Genomic DNA, 12,017 nt, shown 5'->3' on the forward strand with positions numbered 1-12,017 from the left:
GATGGTTTCCATGTGAAAACATAGGCAGCAAATGGTGCCCGACCTTTGGATGATATGACTTCAAGGCTTGACTAGATTCTCACAGACTTCTCCTGTCCTCTCCGTCATGCAGATTTCAGTTCAAGGCTTCAGGAACATTGCTAGCAGTTGCAGTGGGATCATGCATCTAACCATCAATGATATGCCGACGCTGACGGACAACTGTGTCAAAGTAGGTCTCCAGAAAGCGCGATTCTCCTTAGTCTACTAGACAGGCACGTGCTCGAATGGCTGGAGTCATTGAACAATGTGAATGACTTTACAGTGTATTGTTTCTTCGAAGTAAAAAAGAAACCACTTAAGCATGTGTGGGTGCACACACGTACAGGCTCCCGAAACATTTAAGCATTTGAAACCTTCCCCACAATAAGAAATCTTGTTTCACAGTGGACGTATTTTTATTAGAGAACTGTGTTAGTGCAAGCACAGACTTTGAGTTCTCCATGCCAAATTGGCAAGTTAGTGATTTTTTTCTCGGCGTGCCATGTTCTCATATGTCCTTATGTTCTTGTTCCTATGACCTAACTCTGATTCCTCTGTATGACTCAAATGTAAGTATACCAAAATAGATTGCAACAAGTCCCGTTTCCTTGAGGGTAGGACAGTTTATTAGCTGATGTGTCTGTTTCCAAAAATGCTCACAGAAAAACAAAATCTTCCCCCTTCCCTCGCTGAGCCTGTTCCTTTGACCGTGGTTAATGCCTTCATTCTTTCCGAAAGGCTTTGGTGGAGAAGTGCCCGTCCATCACGTCCGTGACGTTCATGGGTTCGCCGCACATCTCTGATTGCGCCTTCAAAGCGCTCACCGCTTGCAACCTCAGGAAGATCCGATTTGAAGGTACGTGCTGCTGTGCAGAATGTTGTAGAGCCTTGTTGCTCGTACTCCGCTGGCGTCAGAGACCGAATCCTTGCCTTTTGCCTCTCACCTACAGGAAATAAGAGGATCACTGATGCCTGCTTCAAGTCCATAGACAAGAATTACCCAGATATCAGTCACATTTACATGTCAGACTGCAAGGGGATCACCGATAGTAGCCTCAGATCGCTCGCAACTTTGAAGCAACTCACTGTGTTGAACTTGGCTAACTGTGTAAGGTAATGAGTCATTCCGTCAGATACTCCAGTATGTTCCAGCTCCCGTCGCCAAAGAGCTTAATGCTCGTCTCCAATCGGACACCTTAACCACGGGTTCAAACACCAGCCCCCAGGTCAGATTTTAAATATTTGTAAGACATGTACTTAGGCGTGAGTCAAAGAATATACAATTTTTCACACATCTGTCAAAATATTCAAGAAATGAAATTTTAAAGGAAGCTCCAGTAACTCTTACTTTTTCTATTTATTTGAAAGGCAGAATTACCTAGAGAGGGGAACATTACAAGGAGACAGCCAGGGAGGGGAGAAAGACAGAGAGAGAAAGAGAGAGAGAGACCCACTGCTTTCCCAGGCTCCTGCACCAGCATGGGGGAACATGAAGAAGTACTTGGCTCCAGGCTTCAGCTCACCTCGGCTCTGGCCATTGCGATCATTTGGGGATCCGAAGCCAGGAGCCAAGAACTTCTGGGTCTCCCACATGGGTGCAGGGTCCGAAGGTTTTGGGCCATCCTCTAAGACGATAGAGCAGGGAGCTGGATGGGAAGTTGAACAGCTAGGAAATAAATTGGTGCTGATATGGGATCCTGGTGCACGCAAGGTGAAGATTTAGCCACTAGGCTATGGTGCTGGGTCCTAAATGAATCTTTTCAAAAAGTATTTTAAAAAATGTTGACAGAATATCAGCATATGGATATCACTTAGCTATTTTTGAAATACATTGGATGCAGTAACTATTATTTTCTGGTGACTTACTCTAATACTCATTCCTATTATCAATGTGTAAGATCTCACGTGAAACTTTTCTGCTGCTTTCTGTAGGATCGGCGATGTGGGACTCAGGCATTTTCTCGATGGTCCCGTAAGCCAAAGGCTGAGGGAATTAAATCTGAACCACTGCGTGCACGTGGGAGATGACTCTGTCATCAGATTCGCAGAGCGGTACGATCAGACACTACCCTGCCTCTGTCCATCAGGAGAACATTTGCTTGTAGCAGAGATCACAGATGGACCCCAAAGCCTCTCCCAAGACTCTCCTTCCAGGGCCGCTCAGAACCCAGTCCAGTACTCCGTGTGTCCGACTCATAGGTGGAACTCATGCTTCGATTGCACTTCAGGTGTTTCTGGTTCATTTCACTCTCAAGTGACAGTTGTGATTGGAGTGAAAGATGGCCGTGGAGCCCTTCAGGAAGCAGTGGCCTTCTCGATCTCCATGGGACCTCTCTCCTCCGGCACCTTTCCAAGATGTGTTCTGGCTGGCTGCGTTTTCCCTTCACCTCCTTACTTGTTACAGGTCTTGTACTCTCTAAAGAGTCAAACCTGATTCCTGGCGCAAACTTGTAAGGCGTAAAAAGGAGGAACTTGACCTTGTACCTTTAGTGATTCTGATACTTACAGCTTTTCTGGATGCTCATAGTTCTTCCTCATTAGAAACTGCCACATGACTCACAGGAGCAAAGTCATGTGATAGTCCACCTCCCCTGCATCCAAGTTTGTAACACTGAATCATTTTCTAGTCTTAGGCTTATTTTTGTAGTAAAAAAAAAAAAAGGAAAACCCTTGGTTCCTCACTGATTTTTTTTCCCCACAGACCTTTTTTTTGAAAGATTATTTTTAGTTGTTATTGGAAAGACAGGTTAATAGAAAGAATGAGAGACAGAAAGAAAGATCTTCTATCTGATGGTTCACTCCCCAAATGGCCGCAATGAGTAGAGCTGAGTCCGCCTGAAGCCAGGAGTCAGTCGGGGTCTCCTGTGTGGGTTCCTGGTCCTAAGGCTTTGGGGCTATCCTCCATTGTTTTTCCAGGCCATAAACAGGGGGCTGGATCGGAAAGGGGAGCATCTGAGATACGAACCAGCATCCATATAGGATGCCAGGACTTGCAGGCAGAGGATTAACCAATTGAGCTATCGCATCACGCCCCGCTGCCCTCCATAATTTTATATGTTTTTGACAATGTGTTCGGAAGCTAAAATTTATTCCTTCACACTGTTCTCTTCCAGCTGCCCTAACTTGAATTACTTGAGTTTACGGAATTGCGAGCACCTGACGGATCTAGGCATTGAGAATATTGTAAATATCTTTTCCTTGATATCGGTGGATCTGTCTGGAACAGTCATCTCTAACGAGGTAATTCACTACAGCTCATGACTTATTTTTTGATAATTATTGTCTGTTTTGTAAATAGTGGTGAGGGCAACACTCTGTTTCATTTCTGAATGGTTGGATTGTAACAAGAGTGACTAGGGAAATTGTTTCTGGAAGAGTGATTGATGAGACAGACTACTTGTGAACCAAGTCTTATTTCTGTTATAAAAATCTCAACAAAATGCTGTTGAAAGTCTTGAAAGAACAGCGTGTGAACGTGGTCATCTCAAATTTGTTTCGTCGTAGAAGCCTGGCAAATGTGGAGATAAGATATTTGACATGGTTTTATGGGTATTTTTTTTATGGGTTGCATATTCTGAAATAGTGTTTTGAGATCTGAATCTTTAGTTCAAGACTGAAGTCTAGAAGCGACCAGAGTAAATCTTCACAAAGAAACACTGCAAGGAGCTTATTGGCTGTCAACTGTGCGAGTCCTCCTTCGGAGCTGAAACTTGGGTCACGCCCACCCCTAACACTCCAGGCTGGAGAAGAACAGAGCCCAAGAGGGTGGCTCAGGGTGGCTCTGTTTCTATGAGACTAAAAGGCTGTCTTAGGCTAAGAGTGAGTGTACAGGCTTCTTCTGTCATTCATTCTCTAGGAGGGAGAGAGGAAGGTGGCGGTGAGGGGTAGGTAGGATTCCACCTGCTCCTGAATCTTCCTCTCTAGGTTGGGATTGTGTTGCTGAGAACAGGCTTAGGAGACAGAGAGAAGTCAGTTTTCTTCCATCTGTCTTTTGCACCTTCACCATCAACTGCACTTCTTGTGTTAGGGTTCTTCTTCTGCCCTGGTGTGGGGAAAAATAGCCAGCCCATGGGCCATCGAACGCTGATGAAGTCATTCACTCTGGCTCTGTCCAGATGGGAACTCAAAATTCCATAAACGTATAGCTGAGCTTATTTTCAAGCTCATAATTCTGTGTGGTCCACAGATGATGTCATGAACATCCTAATGGCCCTTGGCCTGAAGACAAGTTTCCGCCCCACCGACCCCTGCTATGGTTCCAGCTTCCCTGAGCGATCTTGGCTCTCATTCTCAACACCATCTCATGTGGTCACTCCAGCAGTGGGCAGGAGTGCTCACCATCATTGCTACCCTCGGGATTGTGTTGTTACCACACTTGCCTGCTCAGTTCGTATGTTGCCTACTTAGTAAATTTATCTTGTGTTCAAGGAACATGCGTGTTTCGAATACCAAATAGTTTCCATTTTCCTTGCTCGATTTCTAACTGGCACAAAGATCACAGGGTAATTCTGATGTCAAGTTTTTCAGCCTTGTCTCTAAGAAAGGCAGAATGGGTTCCCTTTACTCTTACACCCCCAGATCAGCCTGGAGGAAGTTTCTGCTTGGTCAGGGAAGAGCTGGGAAGATTCTAGAACAGGCCGTGTATAGGGGACCCAGCAATCCATTTTTTTTTCCCACTGATTCTCTCTGCTCTCCTCACTCTCATCTCCTGTGTCCTCTCCTCTTTCCCTTTCTTCTCTCTTCTCTCCATGCCTTCCTCCTGCCCCCATCCTTGTCTATCTTGGCGTAGATTTCTTGGTCTAATCTGGAGACGGAAGAATGTCTCAGCAGACTACATGGTTTTTGAAACTATTCTGCTCTGGGTCTCTCAAGGCTTAATTTTCTGAAACTTGCAGGCCCAGGTTTTTGGTTTTTTTTTCCTCCTGGGTTGTTCTCTAAGAACTCTCTAACATATGAGACATGTCACACAGTGGTATGAAGCAGAGGATCAAAGCACAGTGTGGAAAATCAAAATAGAATTCCACCACAGCACTTATGACAAGCCTGAAACCTGGAGAATATTCGCAGAGGGAATACTAAATACTGTATCTTTGTATTTTCAAACTTTTTTGGGGGGGAGTGGGGAACAGTCTTCATTTCCAAAGATGACATATTAAAATTTTATCTACCGCGTACAAGCTAAATAGTTGAGAATGTAGCCTCAAGTTTTGTTCTCTGTGTTCATTTTGTTTTTATCTTAAAAAAACTGTTTCACTTAAAATTTTATTTATTTACTTGGCAGGCCAATAGAGACGGGGAGAGTGGAGGATAAAGAGCCCACCTATTGGTTCATTCCCCAAATGCCTACGGTGGCTGGGCTGGGCCAGAGCGGGGAGCTCAATTCAGGTCTTTCCAATGGGCAGCATCACCTGTTATCCGCCACATCTGCGTTAGCAGAAAACTGTAGTCAGCAGTCAAGCTGGGATTTGACCACAGCCAGTATGAGACAGTGTTCTAACCTGCAGGCCCAACATCTGCCCCCCAAGTGCAGTCCGTACTGAAGGATATGTCATTTGAGAGACCTGTGAATATGAAAGAAAGCTAGTTGCCATCTCTCAAAAGATTGAAAAATGAATTTCCTGAACACGGGTTGTGTTTTTGTTTGTTTTGTTTGTTTGTTTTCCGACTCAACTAAACCCTGATCCAAAAAGCAAACGATTGACAATCAGAGTGCCGTAACAGCTGTGGAAACTAACCTCAAACCGTCAAATTGAAATGAGTCAGCCCAGATGTCAGCTTGGACAGCTCAACGCCAGCCTGGATCCTAAACCTGATGAAGTGTAAGTTTGAGTGCAGACCTCACATTCGGGGTTTAGACTCAGGAATGTTACATACACTCCACTAAGATCAGATGTTGACCCGTTGTGCTTAGAGTCGGGGTGGGGTGGGGGGGGTCCTATGTTTTCTGATAATTAGGTTCATTCTCAGTTTTTCTAAATGAATTTTCAGTTAGAATTACATTACTTGGGCCAGGCGCGGTAGCCTAGTGGTTAAAGTCCTCGCCTTGCATGCACTGGGATCCCATATGGGCGCTGGTTCTAATCCCGAAGGCCCCACTTCCCATCCAGCTCTCTGCTTGTGGTCAGAGAAAGCATTCGAGGATGGCCCAAAGCTTTGGGCCCCTGCACCCGCGTGGGAGACCCGGAAGAGGCTCCTGGCTCCTGGCTTCAGATTGGTGCAGCTCCAACCAGATTCTTGCTGACTATGTAGTGCTTGGTACTAGCAGTACTGAAATGAACAAAGCAGACATGGCTCCTCCTCTTTGTACTTCCCCTCTGCGGGACAGGTGTTTACCAAGTCTGGGTGTGAAAAACAAGAAGGGGGCACGTGCCCTGGCTCAGAGGGGCTAAGAAGGACCTTCTTTTCCGGTGGAGGGGAACAGCTGTGCTGTGAGCTGAAGACACAGGCCGTACAGAAACATAGCAGCGTATGGGTATGGAAATATGTCGAGAGCCACGCATCTGTGTCTGGTCCAGTTGTGGGGCGAGATGAGAAGGACCATACTTGTATCCTTGCAAATGTTTATCTTCCAGTGGCTCTTCAAAGTGTTTAATGCAGAGCAGCTGTGTGGCATAGTGGATCTAACTGCTGCTTGCAGTGCTGTTGTCTTGTCTTAGTGCTGGTTCAACTCCCAGGTGCTCCATTTCTGATCCAGCTCCCTGCTAATGTGCCTGGGAAAGCAGCAGAAGATGGCCTGTGTACCTGGGCTCCTTGCCACCCACTCTGGGAAACGTGGATAGAGTTTCTGGCTCCTGGCTTCAACTTGACTCAGAGCTGGCTATTGTTGCCATATGGTGAACTGACCTCTCTCTCCCTCAAGTCCCCTGCTGTCATTCTCTCTTTCATTCTGTTTCGGCTCCAAAGGATGGCTGGATGATTGAATCTGTCTCTGAGTACATGGGGAAGGATTCCCGACTAGCTAAAGAGACCACAGAAAATTCCACTGTCAGGACAGTTCAGTCTGTTGCCTTAGTCACCGCCATACTTGTTCAAAGGAAAAATGAGTCAGAGGGATGTCCCAGACAATGTGCTTACACAGTGGTTTAAGAAGGCTCTGATTTGCCTGCTTTTCAGAGTTTTCCATTGTGCACACTAGATTCTGCAATATCCCACAGTCTCTCCCTGCAGTGAGAGGCTTTGCTTTGTCTACCGCTGCTTCCCCCTACACCGTGAGAAGCAGCAGATATTTGATAAATATCCTTTGAGAGAAGGAACCAGGACTGGGCTGTATCATTGCCAACCATGAATAAGATGTGTGCTCTGAGCCTGATCTGGAAGACGAAGTGTGGGTCACTTTAAAACAGTGTGGTAGATTGCATTATAGAGGGAAGCAGAAGAGAGTGACTCTTCACGCAGGCTGTCCCAACACAAAGGCAGGCTGGGGCAAGGGTCTTCAAGGCACGCTGTGTCACTTAGTCCTTCTAGAATACACCGTGGAAAGGAGATGTTACTGGGCGAGGAGGCGGAGAAATCCTTGCGAGTCAAGTCCAAGGAGGCTGGACTTGAACCAGTAGATAAAGAAGTGGCACTTAGGAAAGTTTTAATCATACACAGCCTCCCATCTGGGGAGTGGGAGGGTAGACTGGAGAGGAGAAGAACTTGAGGGCAGGGAGAGAGTTAGAAGGCATTTTGCTGTGAAAGAAAGAGATGAGGAATTTACAAACTAGGTCAGGAGCCAGTCCCAGTAGAAGGAGGACATATTTGAGAATGCTTAGGAGGTGAAATGGAAAAAATTTGATAATTGATTAATTGTGGCAGACAGGTGGCTGAGGGTGGGATGGGAGGAAAATAATTCCAAAAGAAAATGTGGCTTTGGGTGGATGAACATTCTACCTGAGGAAGCACAGGGCATGGAGAACTGTCAGGTTTTGAGGGAATGATGGCTTCCGGTTTCCTAGACTGAGTTGGAAGCTGTGGGATACACTATGACCGTTCTATTACTCCCTCCACACAAGATCGTCTTCAAGTTGAGTCGCAAAATAATTTGTAAAAGAATCGCTCCTAAACTGAATGTTGGCATTTGGTTTCCATGTCAATTTGGATCTTCTGTGTGCTAAGTCCATCTAGTTTCAACTGTGTCTGGCAACAGAAGCATTTGTGCGGTCGAGAAATACCCTGGAATGGAAGGAAGCCAGGGCGAGAACTTGATGAATTACTGGTGTAGTCTAGACGTCTGTGGTAACTGCCCCTCTGCCTCTGACCTAAGACCCTTGTCCTTGTCCAAGCGTCCTTTCTCTTACTAAGCTCTCCTGCTCTAAGCTCTGTGCTCTAGCCCAGCCCACACTCTGCTCTGATGTAGTGTGAGCTCCCAGAATACCAATCTGGGGCTGTGGCTTCCTTGCTCAGGCCTCTCAGGCGCTCCACACAGTCCAGGGAGGTGCACTTGCATCTCCTGCGGTAAGAGAGGGCAGGGAGGGACCATCTCTTCTGCCGTCCCTTCTGGCTCCCACCCACCCTTCATCTTCAGCTTCAGGTGGAGGATTAGCCAATTGAACCATCACACTTGTTCCCACACTGTCCCCTTTCTCAGGAGCCCCCTTCTGCATTACTGGTTCTTCAAGGAAATTCTTGCTTAGCTCTTCAGATTCAGCTGGGAGGAGCTTTCCTGGGATTTCCCACCAGGCTTTGGACCTCATACTCTCTGTTCCTACAACACTTTGTATGTGCCTCCAGAAGAGTTTGTCAGTTCATCCCATATTCCCACTCATTCCACCCTGTTTGCCTCATACTCCTGTGGGTTTCTGCAAGGCAGAGGTGGCAGCCTTCCATTTTAGGGGGTGCCTACCATGATGCTTATCGTCCTGGAAGTTCTTGAGGCATTTGTTCTGTGAGGCAGCCAGTGAGTGGATGCATCTGTCTCCCTTTCTTCCCTCTCAATCCAGCACTTCACGCTTCTCCCAGCTCCACATGGGCTCAGCTCTGTCCCGAGCAGAGGCGCCGAGTTCTTGCAGCTGTATGTTTTGATGGGATGCTACACTTAGAAGGGACCACCCGCCTGCCTGGAGAACACACACACATCACACCCCAAGGTCCAGGGAAACAAAGCTGCTAAAGCTGCAAACACATGTGCACACTTAGGGGGCAAGGGACAGGAAGAATGGAATGGGGGAGAAGCACAAGAACTCGGGACAAATGGATTTGCCTTGGATTTTTACAAAGCATCTGACAACAAGTTTGTCTCGTGGAGACTTTGCAGGTTGGTGCTGGCCCTCTTCAGGCCCTTCTCCCCAGCTGATGGCCAGATGGGAACCTGCTGTCCACCCCTAACCCCCCCGATCACAGTGGTTGTTTCTTACTGGGGTTCGTTGGCTCCTGTTTCCAGCCATGGAAACCAAGAATGGTCCAGTTGAACGTGTCACACACACCCCCCCATGGGAGACTTTGAGGAATCCCCTCACCTTCTGTTAGGTGGGAGACCAGCACTGGGTAGGTGGCTTCTTCCACTTTCTGTTTTTGGAGAGGCTGGTCCCCTTCCTCCATAAGCGCACCGAGGCCCTTTTCCCTGGATGCTCAGAGAAGCCTACTTCTTAGACTTGTGGGTCAATTAAGTCAGAGGGGTTGAGACCGTTTTCAAAGAAAAGATTATAAAATTGATATAAACAGCTAAGGAATTGGAAAGGAACAAAAACAATTGAGACGAAGAGGCCATTTGTTTTGTTTGTTTTTTCATAAAATTGGAAGATCATTTAGGGAGATACATTTTCAAAATTATCATCTGAGATGATATTATCAGGAGTTTTACATAGAGGATGTGTTCATGGAGAGAATACATATTTCCAAGCAGGAGTTTTGGTCTTTTGGTCATTATTTGTAGAAGAAATGTGACAGGCAGCACCATACATTGTGAATTTCTGTGCTCTCAGTGTAAACACTGTTTCTAGCAATTCTGAAAGGAAATGCATTCCATCCAAGAATTCTGAGAGTGTGCCAGTGAGATAAGAGAAAATGGAACTTGTAAGAAGAGCTCAACACATAAATAGACTCTCATTCCTTCCACAAATATTTGTTCATTCTGTGCCGTGTGTTAGCCGTGATGTTAAGCTCTGAAAGTGATGGGCTGAAAGAGCTTGGTCTCAAGACACAAAGTAACAATAGCAGTAAGAAAAAGCAGGAATGGTGTATGGCTCTTAAAAGCATGTGAATCCAGAATGCAGGTTCACATGTAGGCTGGTACCACCATGTGTGTGACCAAGGGAAAGTTCCCTAGTCTTCTCCATGCTTCCACTGTTTTCTCTTTAACACGGGGATCAAAGTATTACCCACCTCACAGCTTATGAAACAGTGAATGTAAATGGCTTCATTTATAGTGCCTGGCTTGTGGGAAGCCATCAAGGCCCCCTAGCAATGATTCCGTACATCTCTGATGCCTCTGCCCAAGGACAGGTTTTCAAGTGAAGCTAAAAGTGTCAGGAGTGACCTAGATGTTCTCAAGAATGAAAGAGCAGGTGGAAAAACTTGGAGGTGTGAGAGAGGAGTGTCGGCTGGCAGGACATTGATGGAGAAGAGAAGGGGTGTGGCAGGAGATGAGGCTGCAGGATGAGGGACGTGGAGGCCTGCAAAGCCATGGAGACCACACGCAACATGCATGGAAGAACCTGAAGCAGATGGATGTGTGTGCATTCGTGTCCAAGAAGCAAGTCTGCTGGCTGTGGGATGCCCCATCAAAGAAGGTGTGAGCTAAAGGCAAGGGCAGCTACAAGCAAGGAGGTCTGCATAGTGCCAGCAGTGGGCACAGGTGTGGAAGGTCCTCCCACAGGTGTGGGAGGTGGTATGGGAGCGTTGCATGATTGTCTGGGTGTGGGGAGAGGAAGGCAGGACCAGACACAGACAATGCCCAGGTTTGTTATTTATTCAGTTGTGGACATGGTGGTACCATGAACCAGGCAAAAAGGCCAGGGCAGGAGTCGGGGCTGGAGACCAGGTGCCAAATTAATTCCATTCCTGCCATGTTTACTACCAGCGTCAGGGTGGCGCTCTCCAGACGGTGGACTCCTAGGGCCATTGGTGACAGAACAGCCATCTGACTTTTGGAATCTGTTTCCTTTGCTTTTATATGAAAAAATGTGAAAGGTTTATTTATTTGAAAGGCAGAGAGAGAGAGGAGAAGAGAGAGAAAGGGAGGACAACACAAGAGAGATTTTTTCCCTTTGCTGGTTCACCCCCCAAGTGCCACAATGACCAGGGTTGGACCATGCTAAAGCCAGGAGCCAGGAACTCCATCCAGGTCTCCCACAGGGGGTGGCAGAGACTCAAGTACTTGAGCCATCATCTTCCTTCTCCCAGGCACATTAGCAGGGAGCTGGATCAGAAATAAAGCTGCCAGGACTGGAATGGGTACTGTGTTGTGGGAGGCAGGCATCCCAAGCAGAGGCCTAATCCATCACTTCATAATGCCGTTGGCCTGGTGTGTTTCACTTGGAGTCGCTTCCCACAGGGTGTCTGGAATCACTGGCACCAGGTGTGTTCTGAGTGAAGTGCCACCAAAAGCAGGACATTTATACAAGGACTGTCAGCATCTCCCCTCTCCTCCCAGCTCAACCCAGGATGCTGGCACCATGCTTTTGGGACCATCCTGCTAAAAGAATCAGGAGCCAGATAAGCCTCTGTACTTATAAACCATGCAGCTCTAGGAATTGTGTTATCACAATACAGAATAGACCAAAACTGGATTATAGCAATGTTTATTGCTATTAGCAGCAAATTAAGTGTGATGCTTTTGTAACCAATATTAATTATTAAAAATATATAGGAACTGCCCCTCATTTTTGCATTAAAAAATTCTAGTAGGATTAATCATTTCCTCCTGTACTTGTTTATGAGGGTGATTGTATTTACTCTCATACATCTTTCTGTTCTGGTCCTTGCTTATCCTCACACGTTGGATGTCTCCATTGTTCTGCAAATTTATATGAGCTTATTATAATAACGTAGTTAGTAACCATCACATTTGTAGTGTA

The 12,017-nt window shown here is 46.5% G+C and overlaps 1 protein-coding gene across 2 annotated transcripts in view; it reads left to right on the plus strand.

Annotated features, from left to right (window-relative positions):
* FBXL13 (F-box and leucine rich repeat protein 13) overlaps positions 1–12,017 on the plus strand; it is a 165,597-nt gene that overhangs the window by 105,018 nt on the left and 48,562 nt on the right. For both annotated transcript variants that reach the window (XM_058657566.1, XM_058657567.1), the window contains exons 13-17: positions 113–211; positions 760–877; positions 972–1,134; positions 1,954–2,073; positions 3,135–3,261. In XM_058657566.1, the coding sequence (XP_058513549.1) occupies positions 113–211; positions 760–877; positions 972–1,134; positions 1,954–2,073; positions 3,135–3,261 (627 nt within the window). The remainder of the gene's footprint in view (positions 1–112; positions 212–759; positions 878–971; positions 1,135–1,953; positions 2,074–3,134; positions 3,262–12,017) is intronic.

Source organism: Ochotona princeps, chromosome 32, assembly GCF_030435755.1.
Source record: "Ochotona princeps isolate mOchPri1 chromosome 32, mOchPri1.hap1, whole genome shotgun sequence".
NCBI lineage: Eukaryota > Metazoa > Chordata > Mammalia > Lagomorpha > Ochotonidae > Ochotona > Ochotona princeps.